Here is a 19,793-nt window from a genome sequence, read left to right as displayed (position 1 = left end):
AGAGAGAGAGGAGGAGGATAAGCTGTACATACATACATATTGGGTGCATTCGGGGAGCACGCTATTAGCACAATTATCGTCCAAAACTGTTCGAGGAGACGCTTTGTGGCGCTGTGATATACGATGATGACGTCACTGTAAAGGCAGCGTGACGTCATCACTCGCGCTATTTTCGCTATTATTTTCGAGGTGAGGCACGAAATGCTATTGGCACTTAGGCTGCGTTCGGGAAGCGCGCTATCGCTATCGCGCTATTGGCTCCTCGAACGAAGTTCATAGCGTTTGCGTTTATAGCGTTAAATAGCGTCTCCCCGAATGCACCCATTATACATACCACCCATACACATACACACAAAATACAATGGCAGTGCTGCCAATTGCTCCGTTTAAATCAACTTTTTCATACGACCGTGTGACGTGACGTATGACATTCGATCGTCGCAATTCGCGTCGTCGGAACTTTCCCGATCAGTGATAAACGGCGATAAACGATGACGGACGTGCGCGCGCGCGAGATCGCTCGATCTTGATCAATTTCGATCAGTCATAACTCATAACGCGAGACGCCTGCCGTTGGCGGCACTGCTGCCGCGGAGTCAGCTGACGGCACGGCGTTGTCTTGTCGGGGGCCGGAGCCGCGTGACGCCGTGGCTTAGTTGTCGGGCGGGTCGCAAGTCGCAAGGCAGCAGCAGCACCACCACGCAATCTGTCATCACGTGAGCGGTCACAATGGTCTCTGGTGGTCCCGTCGTCGGCGAGCAGCGTCGCCCAACCCGCGAGATCCTCTGAAGTCTCCTCCCGGTGGAAAGCCGACCTGGCGTCCGGCCGCAAAACATCGACGACGACAACGAGGAGGAAGAAGAGGAGATTCAGCGATCTCCCTACTGGTACGTAGGGCCGTAGCGCGTTTACATCAACTTCTCTACCCGTCGACGAGACGCACGCGCGTGCCGATCTCTCGCTCTCTCGACGACGAAACGTCATGTTGGATAAAGACGTGCGTGATCGTCGAGCGAGCCGCCCGCGAGGTTTCTTGGCGATTCCTCGCGTATAATTCTTTGTCCTGACACGTACGTTCACGTTCCCCCGTACCCACCATCGACGCGTTATTATCGATTGCTGCCCCCCTCTTCCCCGAGGGCGGCCCGTGGTCCGCCGACGCTATTGGATCGGCCTGGAGGCGGCTATTTTTCTTGCCCCTAATTTTTGGGATCGCCGAATCCGTCCGTGTAACTCGCCAAAGATTCTGTTCAGGGATTTTACCGAAGGACGCGCGCCGTCTCTCGACGTCGCCGCGTTGTCGCACTTGTCGCGGATTGTTTCTCTCTCTCTCTCTCTCTCTCTCTCTCTCTCTCTCTCTCTCTCTCTCTCTCTCTCTCTCTCTCTCTCTCTCTCTCTCTCTCTCTCTCTCTCTCTCTCTCTCTCTCTCTCTCTCTCTCTCTCTCTCTCTCTCTCTCTCTCTCTCTCTCTCTCTCTCTCTCTCTCTCTCTCTCTTTCTCTCTCTCTCTCTCTCTCTCTTCTCTCTCTCTCTCTCTCTCTCTCTCTCTCTCTCTCGCTCTCTCTCTCTCGATATTGATCGGCTGTAGGTATGTACACCGCGAGCCGTTCGTACGTACGGTCACGTGGAAAACGCGCCTAATTACATAACAAGCAGACGCGACGCTCGCCATGCCACACCCCCTTCCGCGCGGGCGCGTGCGGTTTATTCCGCGATCCGCAAATTCTCGCGAATTTAATTGCCCTTCTATCCAGGATGATCATGTTTGTCTCTCGGCTCTCGGCTCTTGAACGGGTCATCCCCTGCGCAAATGCGAACGGCGCGGTGCATACCTGGTTCGATGGCTGACTGACAGGATGGCAGCAGGTGGTTGTCCGGGGAGATCAGCCCTTTAAAATGTTCATTCGCGCTTTCCCTGCTGTCAGTTTTATATGTTTATGTTCTTGTAAATCCAATGTCTGATAGAGGTTTGTGTTATCTATAAGTACTTTGTATTATATCCTTGTCTATTCTAATACTCTTGTAATATAACAGATTATAAGTTTATTCATTTTATTATTGTGTTTAGATATGAATTATTTTGTTTAGAATATCATCATACATTTGACTATACATGTTTGAAATTTGATTAATATCTTCAAAACATTCTAAAAAAGCGTAAGGGCCAAAGCACATATGACAGTCGTAATCGTGGACGTAAGTAACGCACAAGCTTTGGCGTATCCTGATTTGTCAGGTCGAGGACTACGACCGTCGTATATCGCTACGCCATGTTATGGGCTTTGGCCCTAACTGCACAGAAATATGTCGTATATGCCTGCTCCTGCTACCTGCATTCTATAGTTTTGTATAAAAACAGTTTTATATAAAAAAAAAGATTAGCTCTTGCATTTACTAATTGTAAAACAAATATATTCTATGTTCTGTGTATATATAGTATACACTATGTACTCTATGTACGCTATATACATAGAGTAGTATATAGCATACAGTATATAGTATACAATGTATACGTACACTATATACTATATACTATACTATACTATATTATACTATATACTAATTTAATGTGTCGGTTGGAGTTGAATATAGTACTCGTCGTTTAAGGAGGTATTTGCTGAAAAGTGCTTGAAAATAGGCAATTTTTTTCTCATAAATGATAAAACCTATAAACTTGTAGTTTTGCATATGTATTTGTTACTATTTTATTATTATTTCTACCGCGTTTTATGTAAAAATAACTAATATTTAATAAAATGTAAGGTGTAATAACGACTCTGATTTTACATCAATCACTCAGTGAAACATTAAAGGAGGAGATATTAAAGATTGATGTATCTTTTTTTCTTGTATTTTAATACTTAATATATTTTCAAAAATTCCTTCTGCTTTTTGGCTATCTTTGCATACAGTAAAGTGTCATGTAACGCAGGAAAATTAAGAGTGATACAAAAGCAAGTTTTTTATGTGTAAAATCTTTTACGTTTACAATTCTTGAGTAATTCAATATTATATTCTTACGCATGCCTACCTTAATTTTTCACAAAAACGACTACCTAATTGGGCTATACGTACATATAATTAGAAGGAATTTTTTTATAATTTGTTTACATCTAGAGATAAGGTCTCTTGAAAAATTTCAATTAAATTGGTGTCACGATATCGTCGCTGTTTCAGGTATATTAGAGATTTAGTCGCGAAACACACTACTCAAGATGACGGAGTATTGGCTGATATCCGCGCCGGGCGACAAAACCTGTCAGCAGACATGGGAGACTATGAACAATTTAACATCCAAACAACATTCTCTGTCGGTGAACTACAAATTTCATATCCCGGATCTGAAGGTCGGAACGCTGGACCAGCTAGTCGGTTTGTCGGACGACCTGGGCAAGCTTGACACATATGTGGAGCAAGTAACGCGTAAAGTGGCGACGTATCTGGGCGAGGTTCTGGAGGACCAGAGGGACAAGCTGCACGAGAACTTGATGGCCAACAACAGTAAGTAGAGGAGACACCTGTTGCCTTATCTCTTGGGCCTTTACATTCTTTCGACAATATTGTCCACGTGATGGAGGATCAAGTTGTTTATCCAAATCAGGGGTCCAAACCGTTATCCGCGTTTATCTATTTCTATTCAATCAATTTTATCTTTATTTCGAATGTTAAGCAACACTCGATCTAATTAATAATGTATAAAAGACTGCGGTCTATTATAATTCTATTTGTCATAATTCTATTTAAATATTGCGAGGTGTTAAACTTTTATTCTGGTAGTTTAAACTCGCGTTTTCTACTTTGGTAGAGAACAGAGAACAGATACACTATAAGAGTTATAGACTAGAAGATGCGAATCTATAGAATATTACAATCCACATTGTTCAACATCGCTTGGATAAGTGTGCATTGTACATGTTATCTATATGATTTGATCAAAAGGACTAGTTGTAGAAATAACTTTACGCGTTTATTGTCGGGAAAAAATATTTTGGACCCTTGCGAACAGGTATCGATCGTATTGTCTATGCATCATTTTCTTATAACGCTCTAACTTAGGGTAATATACATTCTGTTGATTAATTAACGCACCAATGAAACTGTACACAACACGAAACATGCACACTATTTCGAGTTACCTTTTTTGTCAATGATCCTCGATATCTATCAGTTATGATTAACCCAGATTTTATCTTGATTTGTTGGAGATAATAAGTTCAATTTTAGAGAAGTATAATCTCCCCGTTTCTCCCCACGATACCCCATATTGTAGTTCGATAGAATGAGATTGTAACGATTTTGTCTGTATACACAAATAGTACGTACGAAACGTATGATATGTTGCATAATATTAGAACATTTCTGCATGTTTCAATAGTTTAATTAGGTGGATACAGACAAAGTTCCCCTGTAGTATATATGTATTAACATCTATGTACATGATGCATATCATTTGAAAATAACTTTTATTCACAAACCCTTTTTTCTATTATTTATTATGATATCAAATAATTATGCTAGACTTTTTTAATGAATATTTTAATATACTTTAATATATTTATATAATTAGTAAATTATTAATTAATTAATTATCTACGAATGATATGCTTCATGTAATACCTAGTTGTACCTAGTTAATATATTCGTAGAATGCTTATTCATGTGTTTAGTTGTTTCCGTTTATTATCTACTACAGACTTATTTCTAAATTTGTGATGTCGCTTGGCTTACTTTTGTTTAACTTCGACCACATTAACCCTGTTTTCCCACCCTTCTTATTATTTTATTAATAATTGCTCGTACATGTGCACTACGCAAGAATCTATATTAAGGTGTAAAGGAGGAAAAAGATGCTTCTCGAGAGACACGAATACCATAACATAATATGTAAAGGACAAACGAAACAAAAGTATATGGACAGATCTGGAATTACGGACCACACGCGTGTCGGATAAAATCTTCCGCAGGACGCGAGAAATTGCTTGGGTTACTGTGGTCACCAAGCTCTGATTAGCCACTACAAGATTTTATTTTCCTTGGTTCTCTTATCATCAATCCTCCGTTTATAATTTATATTACTATCTGTTTGCGATGCACCGTATGATTTCGAGTCGCAATGACTCTTATTTCTTTACTTTCCAGTATATACATTTCGTCAATACTTATTACTTATTATATTCTCTCGAATATTCTTTTTGTTGCTTAGTTTTTCTACTTTGTTATTGTTTTCGCAATATATTGGAGTATTTAACGTTTAATAAGCTGTAATTAATATGATAAATTTATATTTTATAAATCATAATTTATATATTTTAGATTCTTCTTTTTGAATACGTTCAAATTAATATGTAGAAATAAAAATTACAGCTGTTTAAAGAACAGAAAAAGTTTTTAATCATATACATTGAATACAGAATAGTGCAAACATTCTTACAAACATGGGTCGTCCAAATTTTAAATACTATAGAAATATTCAAAGCGTTAGACAGTACATTAAATTATTTTGCAATGTTATTGAACGTTGTATTGTTCGCTCTTTTTAAAAAAATTTTGCTACTTTTTGTATCGGACTGTGTTTATATACATATTTTGGAACATCTGCATCCATTTAACTAATCGATATTACCACTGAAAAACGACATTAAATTTGAATTTCGTCACTCTGGTTGATAAAAGTAAGATAATCCGCGCTAAATACTCCTTGTTTTCTTCTCCTGAGTTGTTTTTCATTCAGTTTCGTCAGCATTGTCGTTAGGCGTTTGCGTAGGAGACAATAATAGTTGAGCAAGACAATAAGAAAGATCGCGCGGAGATTGGGACTGGGCTGTAATGGATAGGTCAAACATCAATGGAGGGGGAGAGCTCGAGCCCCGAAGGGGCTCCGGACACCCCGCCAAACACCCCTGTTACACCATCACACAAGACTACGATGGAGCATCACAGACAGTGGAGGGAATTGGAGAAGTCCGAACCAGAGCCGGCCACCTGTTTAGGTCAGCATCATCACCAACGTCATCATTTCCACGACCATCAGCATCATCACCATCACCAACATCATCATAGTTCCCATAAACATCACCACAACGATCATTCCCCCGCGTTCGAAAAGAAGCTGTCGTACGATCTTCAGGGGATCTGTGATGTCAAAGCTCAGCCCAACAACTATGTCTCGTCGATATACTCATGCTACCATGCCCATTGGTGCGTTGCTTCTGTACCTTCGACGCCACGCTCCAGTCCCACTCCCGCGAGTCCAACCCTCTCCTCCCTCTCATCGAACTGTAGCAGCGAAGGAGAGCTTGGGTGGCAGCAGCCGTTACGTCCGCGGACCACCACTGAGAAAGATCCAGATCGATCTGCCCGCAAATCGGTTGGAGATGATGATGACGACGACGATGACGATGCGGACCAAAACAGCGACCAAGACCATAGTGGCAATTTGCCGAATCCAGGTACCCTGCCACTGCCGGTCGATGTGAGACCGTCATTCCTCCTCCCTTTTGTCTCCCTCCTTCTTGATACATTGCTCCAAAGCTTTGTTCGTCCCGTGCACCACGTGTCTCGATGGTTAGCGACTGAATCATTATCGTGTTTTCTTGGGAGGTAATATAACGCAGGAAAAATAAAAAAAAACAGAGAGGTTGCCAGAATTCTTGAGTAGAGATACTTGTTAATTTACAGGAGGGTAAAAACACATTTGAAAAAGTTTGAAAATAAAGAAGAAAAGATGTAAAGAAACGATTTATTATAGTTCTAAACTTTATCACATTGTAAAGTATAATGTAGGTGTACTTACACTCTAGTTCTATTTCTTTAAACGTTACAGCTTTGCATTATATATATTGCATTATATATATAATGCAATAATAATTTTTCATAACACCTCCACGGAAAGTTCGACTTTCCATGCCTGTAGAGAGGGGCGAAAGCGGCCAATTTCACGCCAGGGCGGCATAGCGGGCGGAAAGTAACCACTTTCCTCCCTGTTTAGCGGGCGGAAAGTAACCACTTTACGCCCTAGGGAGGAAAGTAAGCCCTGGCTTGAAATTGACCACTCTCGCCTCTCTCTAGGCATGGAAGTCGAACTTTCCGTAAAGGTATTGTGAAAAATATCGTGTGCACCTCGGGGCGAAAGCTTTTTCAGACTCGTGTGATTTGCCGCCCGAGCCGAAGGCGAGGGAGGCAAACTTCACACTCGTCTGAAAAACGCTACTTTCGCCCCTTGGTGCACAATATACTATTGACTACAATATTATTGTAAAACTTTTGTTAAAGTATGTGTAAAATTATTTTAATAAGCTCATTTTAATAAGGAAGAATTATTTATTGTTAATTTACTTTCTCTTTGTATTATTGTAGAACAATTATTGTCTTAAACATTATTATTAAACATAATAAATCTTGATTATATAAATAACAGAATAAGAAAAACATAATTTTTTAATAGTTAGGAAACAACAAGAAATATATGGCAATCTCTCTTCCAATAAAATTGATATATTTAAATTGAAATTAATACATCCTTTTCGAAATTGTAATTAAAGACGTTTTCCGATTGTATTTATTTAATGATAAATAAATCGGAAGCTGTTAAAGGGAAAATTCATCATTCCGTAGCACATCCCGATTATGATGAGTGTGTATCTTTTTTTCACAATTGATTTTCTTCAAGAAATTTCGCTGATGTATCTTTGGTTTTTGGCTCGTTTGTCTTCTGTCCTTTATACTAATTATGTATAGTTATGTTGCAATTTTATACAACCGTTATACGCGCGAACGTAAATAGCTCAATATCCCATTTTGTGGTGAATCGATTTGCATATTATATATATCTAGTTATCTGGTTATTCACCAGACAATTCAGCTTCTTCTCCTAATTTTGCTCTTTTTTTTCATAGCTTTCGTGTATCACTTCTGCTCTTATTTATTAGTTATTGCAACTTTTTGTTACTAATATATATATTGTATATACATATATTTTGTTAGCATTTATGTTTGATATCATTTATGTATATATGCAGGATATAACTGAAATGGATCTGGGAAAGCAAATGGCACAAAAAGGATAAAAGACGAGAGAAATGTAACACTCGACACTTACAATTAAATGTACCTAGAAATCTTTTACACACTTTTACCCCGCTCCAATCATTTGATCCCGAATTATATTTCTGTTCTCCTAATATTGATCTTTAATTCTCATTTTAATAATTACTATAATTTCAGTAAAAAAATCACATTTTATAAGCACAGACGATAATACATATACAAAACAATGATATTGTAGATAGTAGCACAGATCAGCACAAATAGCATTAGTAGAAATTAACAAATATTTATCGATCGGTACGTGAGTTTATGGCTAATACTACTTTGCATGATTATTGGAATAGAATTTAATAAGAAACAAATGTGCGCTTCATAGTTCTCGTATGTAATTTATATTGCTCTTATATAGTATAAGAGCTACTAGAAACCATATATATCCGTATGAAAAAATGGAATAATGTACTATTATCTTTTTATGCATTATTTAATTCACCTATCACGCTTCTTTATTTTGGCTACTTCGCTTATTTTATTATATTGCATTATTGCACATTGATTTGTGATGGCTAATCATGCGTGTTAGTAATAAAAGTCTACATATATACCTGTGAGGAAACGTGCAGAAAAAGGTATATTAGTAGGTATATGTTATCGTTAAAATGTAGATTTTCGAAAAGATTCGTGACTTAGATATTATCATGTTTAACATATCTTTTTTTCTCAAATGTACGTGAGCATCTTTTTCTTTTTAATACAAAAGCATATATACGCGTTATGCCAAAATTTATTTGTATTTATTGAGCATGTATATAAAACAGAAACATTCTATTCACGAATATATAAGAAAATAATGCAGATAATTGCGAAAGTGAATAAAAAATATAATTAATATTTTCTGTAATATTAATAAGAGCATACAGGTACATATGCATGCGTAACAAGGATTTATTTTGTCTGACTAGATTAATGTACAATTTTTTGTATTATATATAATTACAATGTATTTATAAGATATAGCGATATAAATGCAAAAGATAATACAGTTTCTCAAGACATTGCTAAGATCTGCATGTACAAATATGTACAAATATAAAAGTTATATGTAGATTACACAAAGGCATTATATATATATATTAATTAAAAGTTTTTTAAATAAAGTTTTTTATTATATTTCTGCGTTATAAATATCGTATACAGAATTTTACATAAATAATACCAAATAACTGTGTTGTGTTTTTGTAAAAAAGTAATTATATATTTCTTATATATATATTGTATATTTTCTTATTTTTTCTTATATATAAATAAATATAAAGTTTGTTTATGGATTTGTTTATTATGGGTTGCATGATATACTCTGTGTATGTCCTGCTTCTTTTTTTTGTAATGACGAATAAGCAGCATTGTAAAATCAAGAAATTGCTTGTGTGTGGAAATCATTTTTTCTTTATCTCACCATTTTGAATATTTTTCTTTTAATAACATTACTTCAGATAACGTGTAGATTTATTATAACAAAAAAGATACATGTACAAGCATTTGTATATGTTGATAATATATGCAGAGCTTGAGAAGTATATCAATATTGAATCTGTTAAAAATGTTACATTTACTGCACTTGTAGAGGTTCGCTACATTCTCTATTGATTATGTGTTAAAGAATATGTAAATATGTTCTAAATCTCTGTTTACAAACTTGTTCATCAAGATTATTTATTGTCTAAAACAATTGGATTAATACTTAAAATTCACTAGGTGATCTGCCATCATATATAACTCGATTCCAGTGGGACATGGCTAAATACCCCATCAAACAATCTCTGAGAAACATCGCAGATATTATCAGTAAACAAGTGGGACAGATCGATGCTGATCTAAAAACTAAATCCACGATATACAACAATTTGAAAGGCAGCTTACAAAATTTGGAAAAGAAACAGACGTAAGTTTGATTTGTTTTTAAATTGAATACAATCGACCATTATGTAAATGTCACTATGTAATATTTAATCTGTGACAGGGGAAGTTTATTAACACGAAATTTAGCAGACTTAGTGAAAAAGGAACACTTTATTCTGGATAGCGAATATTTAACTACTTTGCTTGTAATTGTACCGAGGTGAGTAAACACACTTACAGTTTATTTTTTTTTGCCATACTATACTAAAGTCATTTAAGAATTATCATATTGTTGAGTTATATAAGGAATTAGCATCTATGTGTATCTTATATTTTCAGATCCAGTTTCCAGGAATGGTACGGTTGTTATGAAAAACTGACAGATATGATTGTACCGCGTAGTACACAGCTCATTACTCAGGATTCAGAATACGGATTATTTACAGTCACTTTATTTAAGAAAGTAATGGACGAGTTTAAATTGCATGCTCGTGAAAAGAAGTTTATTGTACGAGATTTTACATATAATGAAGAAGAATTAGCAGCAGGTTTGTTATAATGAGATCTTTTATGATTTGCGTGGAACAACATTGCATGCAATAACATAATAATTTAAAAATAAATATAAGTTTCACATATTAGACATTTCTAGAGATTAAGGATATATACGTTTTGCAAAGAATAAAATTTATTCTAATTACATTTTATTACAGGAAAGAATGAAATTACAAAGTTGGTAACTGACAAAAAGAAGCAATTCGGACCGCTTGTCCGTTGGTTAAAAGTGAATTTCAGTGAATGTTTTTGCGCTTGGATTCATGTTAAAGCTTTGCGCGTATTTGTTGAATCTGTTCTTAGGTACTACTGTATATTAATGTGTTTTATTGAAACAAATACTATAGGATAATAACATATTATAATATAAATGATTTGTAGATATGGCTTACCTGTCAATTTCCAAGCAATATTACTGCACCCACATAAGAAATGCGCAAGGAGATTACGCGACGCTCTAAATCAGCTTTATGCTCATTTAGATTCATCTGCTACCGGTACAACGGCGCTACATAATCAGGATGTAAGTAAAGCTATATAAGATGGTTATTGTTTTATATTATTGAAATCAGATTAACATTTAATCACAGTTTCGAAACTTTATTAAATTCTTATTCTTGTAAATAAATATTACTTTAGAATCGAATTTTAATATCTGTTATATAATATGAAATATATACGAACAAAAAATATATATTTTTTTCCTGAACGGAACACATTTATATTTATGTGATGACATTTTAATTTTAACAGAGCGTGGATATACCAGGATTAGGTTTTGGCCAAAGTGATTATTTCCCGTATGTCTATTATAAGATCAACGTGGATATGGTTGATAATAAGGTCTAATCATTAGAGTCTGCTTTTTTCCTCCCGAATGTCGCACTTCCTTTTATATATCCGGATATAATTCTATTACATTAGGAATCTGGCGGCGGGTGCGTACAAGTCTCCCATTTGTATCAATATATAAAAAGAACACTGCATTTCCAGAAAACTTCTTTCAATTTTTCCTTAGTTGTTATGTTTATAATTATAAATCATAATTCACTACAATCGGAGAAAAGTGTCACTTAACTTTTTTCGGAAATAATTATTTTTCTAAACCAATAAAATTGGAATAATGTATAAAATGTAATATTATACTCGGAACTGTGCATAATAGTTTGTGCATTCCCTTATACATATTTCTCCTGAGTATTAAGCATAAAACAAGTGAAATTATAGACGATAATAAAGATTATAAATTCTCAGGCAATTACCATTGATCACATGCTTTCAATTTGTAGTTGTGGCATCAAGTATCTCTGTGACAGCAATTTATTTTGATTCTTTGTTACTTCTCGATACTTGGAAACAACGTGACATATTTTACACGCTAACGCGACATAAAAATGCATACCGTTTCTAAGTAGAATTGCCACAATATGATTAATTCTATACCCGTTAATCTGTTGTTAATCTCTGTCTATACAGAGTTAAAGTGCTGATCTTTTCATTAATGTGTAAGAGATCAAGACTTGTGAAAAAAAAATATATATGCACCTTGTTACATCTTATAAAGAATATTCACACTGTGTCATGTGAATATTTAACAAAAAATGTGAATTGTTAACCACAGTATAGAAAAAATGGGATATCTTATATTGTTGAATACTAAGACGAGAGTTTCATGTCATGTATTCTTATAGTATTTTATTGTTTCAAACAAATTTATGGACTATAAAAGTAAGTTTCACACGTGCGTAACATGTGCAGTTTACATTATGTATTGTCTGTATGGAAAATTGATTGTCATATTATCATGAGCCTAAAAATTTTAATATATTATGAACCATTTAATAATTGAAACATATACATACAATATTATAATCATTGTTTAGCGTCCAAATATTTTATTAGATTGAAGGTATCTTATGCTAACAGCGAATTTATCGAAAAGACAATTAATAAAAACGTTTTTCAAATTTTCTTTATTTCGTAAAACTCGACTCCCAATAGATGGAGAAAACAATATATCGATTTTTTTATATTATTAAGCATAAATCCATATTTCTTATTATTCAAAAATGTAGACTATATTTTTTTATCAATTGTTTCATTTGTAAATTAAATTTAGCTATTTTTGAGTTGGCACCGTTACAAACTGCACAATATATAAGTCTCTTTTGGTGAATATATATATATTATAAATATATACCATAAAAATGTATTTTCTGAAGAAATTTCATGTTCAAACAAGTTTAGTTTCTCACACTGATTATGATGTAAATTGCTTGTACATAAGAAAAATCCATGTATAGCGTTCATGGTTTTATATTATTATATTTTGAGTTGCAAGATCATTGTAAAATGCACACCAATGTACAATGTTTTAATCAAGCAAAATCATACCAGCGGAAATCGATGACAATACTGATTAAATGTTGTCTGCTCCTTAAGCCTACACAAAGAAGCAAGATGTGGCATGTAATAAAAAAGAAAGGATACATATACATATTGGCAGTTCAATTATGTAGATACGTTTAAAGAAATTATCATACAGTCAATTGACTTTTGCGAATTGTATAGGTAAATATAATTGTAGATAATAAATATTAAGTTTAATTGTCAATATCTTTTGTTTATACGTTCATTACTAGATCCTTAAATATAGCGGAAAATACCAATCCAATTCCTTTTCTCACTCCTGATTTCTTGCGATTGTGTATGTACATGTGCGTAATTAGATTAAACAGAGCTGCGACTCTGTGCTTGAATTATCAATGTAATAAAATTATAATGCAACAAGATAATATTTCGATAAAACGTTTTAGAGGAGGGGGAGAAGGTAAGATATATAGAATTGCAAAACAGTGTATATAACGCAATTTTATGTAATAATTTTACACAAGCTCTTATTTGTGATTATGTCATAAAATGTCATCATAAAATAAATTGATTCTTCGTATAATAGCCTCTGTATAAAAATTTCCGCGCGTGGAATGTATAGAACTCTTCATTAAAATCTTACATATCTTACACAGCTTTGACAATATTATGTATTTATTATTATATATATATGTATGTATATATAGGCATGTTTTTTCATTCCGCTTTGCAAGTAGAAGCTTTATTTCTTTGCAGTCACATTGCTGCTCTCAATTAAGTCCTGAAAATTATTTCTCTTTTATTGTTTGTTAGCATGTATTTAGAAAAATATATATCTTCAGTATTATGTATAATATTATAGGTTTACAAATAATATACAATAATAAACATTACGTTCAATTTAAGAATATCCTGCTCCCAAGCTCCACAGCCAATAATCTTCACTGCCTCCAGTAACACATTCGTTATTTTATCAACATTTTGCCTGAACACAACTAATACGTCGGCTGCATGAACATTGTCCTCGCTTTCTTTCCAGCAATCATAATCAGTCGCCATTGCTACAGCTGCGTATAAAAGACCGGCTTCTTTCGCTAGGAATACCTGATTTAAAAAATGTAAACATTATATAAATAGTATTGTTAAGACGTACAAGTTTACGTATAGATTTATTATTTAGACCTCCGGGCATATAGTCATGTTGACCAAATGTCCACCCCAAAGACGCAGAGCGTTACTCTCCGCTTTAGAGGAAAAGCGCGGTCCTTCGATAGTTACTACTGTTCCACCCTTCCTTATGTTGTATCCCAATTTTTTTGCCGCTTGCAACAAGATCTCTGACGTTCGCGGATCGAACGCAGGCTCCATCGGCATGTGACATACTCCTGTAATTTCACAGGCAACATACTTTAAAGATTGTACATGTAAAAAGATATACATGATATACCTACCGCTGTACTTGGCAGATGTTCCGTCATAAAACGTGCCCTTTCTGGAATTAGTTCTATCTATGAAGCTATCAGGCACGACTAATTGTCCCCTGCTGATAGATTCCGTCAATGATCCACACGCAGTAGACGCCAATATGTGGGTACATCCAGCAAGCCGTAACGCTTCTATATTAGCACGATAATTAACTCCGGTAGGGCTAAATACATGCCCTGCACCATGTCTGCGTCAAGAGAGGAAAATATTCATTAATGATCAAGACAAACGTTTAAACTAAACGTTGTAAAACAGAGAAAGTAAAACGGCTTTTACATGAAAAAATTTATAGCAAAAGGATAAAGCAAAGTATACAGGGTGTTGAAAAGAGGTAGTACCAAATTTTAGGGGTATGTAGTATTCGTGAAAACAAACCGAAAAGTCGTAATTATTCCAAAAACCATTTATTTCCGAGTTATAAAGCATTCGATGTATTCTCAGCATTCGTTTCACGAGTAAAAGTGGAATATACGTGGCGGTCCAGTTGCACACATGGTCACCTCGCTCACCGGATTTAAATCTGTTAAACTTTTATTTATGGGCATTTGAAGGGCATGGTGTGTGCTACATCAGATGATACATTGGACGAACTGATACAGAAAACTCTAGTCAACAAATACGAAATAAACCTGGAATTTTTGACCATGTTTGATCTTCAATGAGAAAGTGTGCCGAATTGTGTGTTGAAATGAACAGAGGGAACATCGAACATCTACTGTAGAAAATGCTTTATAACTCACATAATAAATGGTTTTTAGAGTAATGCTTACTAAGACTTTTCGGTTTGTTTTAACAAGTACTACATACTTCTAAAATTTGGTACCATCTTTTTCAACACTCTGTATATTAATGTGCCAGTCTAGATTGCATAATTTAAAAAGAGATGCAAAAACAAAAGGGTTTATAAGGAATTCCACCTAGCCAGTAGCACTATGTTTACTCCATCGATGCATCCATGGTATAGATCACTGGACGGATATCCGAAGTCGTTCTCTGCATTCTCGCGACTTGTGATGCTGCTACAATTGAACGTTTTGTGTACGGTCTCACCCAGACCCGAACCACATATTAATCCCACCTAAAAAATATAAAAGTGTATAGTAATAATATAATAACTTGTATGTTTATCTATATTATATCACACTTTAAGAATGAAAAAGAAGAATGTTTTTTGTTGTATTCGTCGACTTTTCATACACAATGCATCACAAGTGCATTTAATAATAATAATAATAATAATAATAATAATAATAATATTACGTATACAATATCTAATAATGCAACATGTCAGATATTTGTGCATCGAGTAATTTTTGAAATCAACCGCTTATAATATTTATGCGGTATAAATATAAAACCGGTTAGTATAAATATAATAAAAAAATATATGACCCCTGAGAATTGAGATGTACACTTCCTTCAAACGATATCGCCATATGTTTATAAAGTAGATTAAAATTCTCTCACCTTGATCTTATTTGCCATAGTGACAGCTATTCGGTTTGCTATCTTGAACTAGCGATATAAAATTCTAGCATGAACGCGGATTGCGTGGCGCGTTAAGGTTGTTCTACATAGAGGTTGTAAGCTGGTATTAACGCAGTAGCAGTACGTCTCAGGGAAGCGCTTTTCGGTATAGCAGGTCGTAACAGTGGTAGTAAGCGAAGTGCTACAACCGCACATATTCCACATAGAGGATTTAAACAGTTTTAAGTTGGCATTAACGCAGTAGCAGTACGTTTCAGGCATAGACTATAGAAGATGAAGAAAGCGTTTTCCAGTGTAGTAGGTCGTAACAGTGGCAGTAGGCGAAATGAACCAAGTCCATTTCTTACGACGTACGTTCTACGTCGTCAATGGCGGGACATGCATGTGCAAGTCACGGGAAGTGTTTTTGCTCGGCATCTTGTATCGACGAAGTTAATGACTGAACTGGCGCCTTTTGAGGCCCTCTATCCTGGGGATTTTATTACTATACGACGAGTGGTTCGCCCTGGCCTATATTTGAGCAGCGCTCGACGGCCATCAGAAGAAGAAGAAAACGGAGAAGTGTTGACACGTGTTGGATCGTCGTGCTATCAAGTAAATATTCATATATACATATATATATGTTAAAACGTAGCATCTTATAAAGGTTTCTAATTCAAAATAATAATCGGAACAGAAAAATGGATATTTTGAGAAATACCGATCTGCGGCTTCTGTATCTTTTGAATTGGAACAATTTGATACTGCTGCAATACGTCTTGCTGAGGAGAAGAAGGAGAGTGACTCGTCGCCGGTGGTGGGTTCGACCGGTAAATCGAGTGAGAGACGCCCAAGGTTTCTACTCTAACCTCGTCAGGGAACTTATTGAAACTGATCACGAAGAATTTTTTGGGTTGTTCCGAATGTCGCCTGATCAGTTTCGTCTTTTGGTTGACCTCCTTCACCCTCGTCTTATAAAGCGAAGTAATCGCACACCACTACCAACAGACCTTCGTGTTGCCGTCACATTGCTGTGAGTTTCTTATATAGTTTTTTTAGCCTTGCTTGTTTCTGTTCAGTCTATTTTAATGTCATCTGTGATCAACTTTGCAGGTACTTGGCTCAAGGAGATACAGCCAAACTGAAACATGCTGAATTTAGGATTGGGACATCCACGGTGTACAAAGTCATACACGAAACTTGCAGAGAGATTTGGAACGTACTTCAGCCTCTTGTTTTGAAAGTTCCCAGCAAGGAAGACTGGAAGACAATCAGTGATGGTTTCATGACATCCTGGCAGTTTCCCAACTGCCTAGGGGCCATTGATGGTAGACATATGAGGATTCAAGCACCTGGAAACTCAGGATCGAATTACTTTAATTATAAACAGTTCTTCAGTATGGTTATGATGGCAACGTGTGATGCACAGTACAAGTTTACATGGGTGGATGTCGGACAGTTTGGTAAGTGTTATTCTTCATTGCATTTTCTGTAGCTATAGAATGATAATCGCCAAGTGGAAAGTTTTAGTTGTTTTCTTTTTTTTAGGTTCCATAAGTGATGGCGGCGTATGGGCCAACACTGATTTTGCTAAAGATTTAGCATCCGGAAATGTGTCTGCCTGATCCCAGCCCAATTCCAGGAAAAAGGAGACCTTTCCTTTATGTGTTTGTGGGGGATGAAGCGTTCCCGCTCACAGAGTATATGATGCGACCGTACCCAAGGAGAACACTGACCGATGAAAAGAGAATTTTCAATTACCGTTTGTCTCGAGCACGGCGGGTAATTGAGAACACTTTCGGAATTTTGACTGCACGATGGAAGATCCTACATAGACCACTCGCCATGTCGCCTACCAACTGTGATAATATCTTCAAGGCCCTTCCCTGTCTTCATAATTTCATTATGATGGGTGAAGAAGGAAGAAATTGGAATGATAGACAGTACTGCCCCATAAACATGATTGATGCGGAAACAGAGGATGGGACCATCACGTACGGGGAATGGAGGAACTACTGTTCTCAACACTTTGCCAGGCTTGGCCGAGTCGGGGCTAATCGAGCTGGAGATACTGCTAACGGGATGAGAAATTATCTACGAGAATACTTTCTGTCTCCTATTGGAGAGGAACAGGCACCTTGGCAATATGACCGTGCTTTCAGGGGAGATGTCATCAACCCTCCGGAGTAATCAACAATGACCAAATGATCTACAACGTTGAGTTTTATGTAAGATGATATATGAAACTATATTCACACACATTTTATCTCTGGCTTATAATAATTGAAAAGGTTTGTATAATATTTAGTACAATTAAATTATTAATAATGCAATTTTCTCATTTCAGGTCGGTCTGGACTCAGCAAAGTGTCAAATGCAAAGGATCATACATACAATGTTGGCTCAATGTTATCTTCCATGCGTTCCACTGATCTCAGTTACATCACATATCAGCATCACATATTAATACGCGTGTAAGGATTAATCGTTAAGGATTCCTCATTAAAAGTGCGCATGTCGAGTCTAAGGGTATAGGTCGAGCGTGTAACAAACTTTCGGATTGGCTTACGTATACCTATTAACGTGTCACCGGATGAGACTTTTTATACTAAATGAAGAAGAGTGACATCGCGAAATATATACGATAGACACACGCGAAGCACCACGTCAGGGCGGTGGGACGGCACGATCGGGAGAGCCGAAGAGACGACTTCCGGTCCAGTCGTCAGCCGTTGCATCTCACGAATCGTGAGATATCCCTTTGGTTTGTCGAATAAATCTGTAGTATATTCTTTTGTACATAATACTGTATAAAAGTGGCACAGTAAGATAGCGAGCGAGAGAGAGGATGAATAAATGAGAAAGCGAGAGATTTGTTAACATTTATAAGCGTTAGGACCGATAGCAACGTCGATTAATACCGATGGCGATTGTACATATTTTCTTTTTCTAGGAAAAACGCATGGACGGAACTTGTAATTTTATCGAATATCAATATACCGAAATCGTGAAATTGAATGTAAAGTATCGTTTAGAGTATTTCTCAGGATCTCCTTGGATCGTCCAGGATTGATTGGTATCCAGGATTAATGGGTACTAATTGACTTTACCACCACGATCGAGCTTTAGCTTCCCGGTGGGAAGACAGGCGAAATTGCAGAAGCGAAATCCTGTACGCACACTCTCCTTGGAAAAAGAGCGATATTGCGATTTTTATCAGCGGCGGCGCGTTTCTATATGTTTTCGATGCACATCGATGTCCATCCGGAGTAATTTGAGAAAAACGCAATTTTAAGTTTCAAGGTCTCAGATATCTTGAGGAGTTATCGAAAAGATAATACTGTGATAGTGAATATCAGCATGTGTGCTTACTTACAATTAGTGATTACAATGTATGTTGAATATTATGGTTCTTCGTTCTTCCTCATAAGCGAGTGGATTATAATCGTTTTTCCCAGCACATGTGTCAGCCTTATTTTCAATGATTGTAACCGTTCGTTCTTTAAACGGATAAGAATTATGAAAGTTCTTGCCACAAGATAACATGATTTCGACAAAAAAGGACTTGGGTCGGTTTTCCCCTGTACCCTTCATATGTTAAACATCTTGTTGCTAATCTCATCCCCGAATGCAATGTTTATTTTATGCCTACACAGAAAAAAATAGTATTCTTGATTTGAAATTATCTTTAGTTTCAACATGGAAATCTTGAAATGTGATTATATTGCGTTAAACGATGAAAACTTGCTTGAATAGTCATATACAGTTCAACCAAAAAAAAATGCTGAAATTCTTATAAGAAAATTACAGTGCTCTTGCTTATATACGAAACAATCTATAATCTTGTAAGAATTTCAACTTTTTATTTCAACATTTATTTCTTGGTTGACCTATATAAATGACTTTATTCATATGCTTTTCAGAAACTAAAGATATTTTCGAAATCAAGAATATACTTTTTTCTGCGTATACG

The 19,793-nt window shown here is 35.9% G+C and overlaps 2 protein-coding genes and 1 pseudogene across 4 annotated transcripts; 2 read left to right on the top strand and 1 right to left on the bottom strand.

Moving 5' to 3' along the window:
* Positions 1-585: 585 nt before the first annotated feature.
* Vha44 (V-type proton ATPase subunit Vha44) lies at positions 586-13,112 on the top strand. Of its 3 annotated transcripts, none has more exons than XM_071723902.1 (9): positions 586-887; positions 3,176-3,499; positions 5,833-6,447; positions 9,800-9,986; positions 10,065-10,163; positions 10,283-10,491; positions 10,657-10,801; positions 10,880-11,021; positions 11,252-13,112. In XM_071723902.1, the coding sequence occupies exons 2-9, from the start codon at positions 3,214-3,216 to the stop codon at positions 11,345-11,347; spliced, it is 1,779 nt and encodes a 592-aa protein (XP_071580003.1). In that variant the 5' UTR covers positions 586-887; positions 3,176-3,213; the 3' UTR covers positions 11,348-13,112. The 3 variants fall into 3 exon arrangements, with proteins under 3 accessions (XP_071580003.1, XP_071580001.1, XP_071580000.1); XM_071723900.1 differs by lacking the exon at positions 5,833-6,447 and adding an exon at positions 1,753-1,965 and having other exon boundaries at positions 608-887; XM_071723899.1 differs by lacking the exon at positions 5,833-6,447 and having other exon boundaries at positions 609-887.
* A 239-nt stretch (positions 13,113-13,351) lies between these two features.
* Positions 13,352-15,975, bottom strand: LOC139784708 (S-methyl-5'-thioadenosine phosphorylase). Its single transcript, XM_071723903.1, has 6 exons — positions 15,821-15,975; positions 15,271-15,431; positions 14,320-14,540; positions 14,051-14,253; positions 13,763-13,972; positions 13,352-13,649 (listed from the first exon to the last, which is right to left on the bottom strand). Exons 1-6 carry the CDS (start codon positions 15,836-15,838, stop codon positions 13,611-13,613), a joined length of 852 nt encoding a protein of 283 aa, XP_071580004.1. The 5' UTR covers positions 15,839-15,975; the 3' UTR covers positions 13,352-13,610.
* A 103-nt stretch (positions 15,976-16,078) lies between these two features.
* On the top strand, positions 16,079-19,280 carry LOC139784706 (uncharacterized; annotated as a pseudogene).
* The last annotated feature ends 513 nt before the right edge of the window (positions 19,281-19,793 follow it).

The sequence above is a fragment of the Temnothorax nylanderi genome, unplaced genomic scaffold (genome assembly GCF_030848795.1).
Source record: "Temnothorax nylanderi isolate EJ_2023f unplaced genomic scaffold, tnyl_v1.0 TNYL_tig0664_pilon, whole genome shotgun sequence".
Classification (NCBI taxonomy): Eukaryota; Metazoa; Arthropoda; class Insecta; order Hymenoptera; family Formicidae; genus Temnothorax; species Temnothorax nylanderi.
Note: the sequence above shows the minus strand (reverse complement) of the source record. Positions and strands in the feature narration are given on the sequence as shown.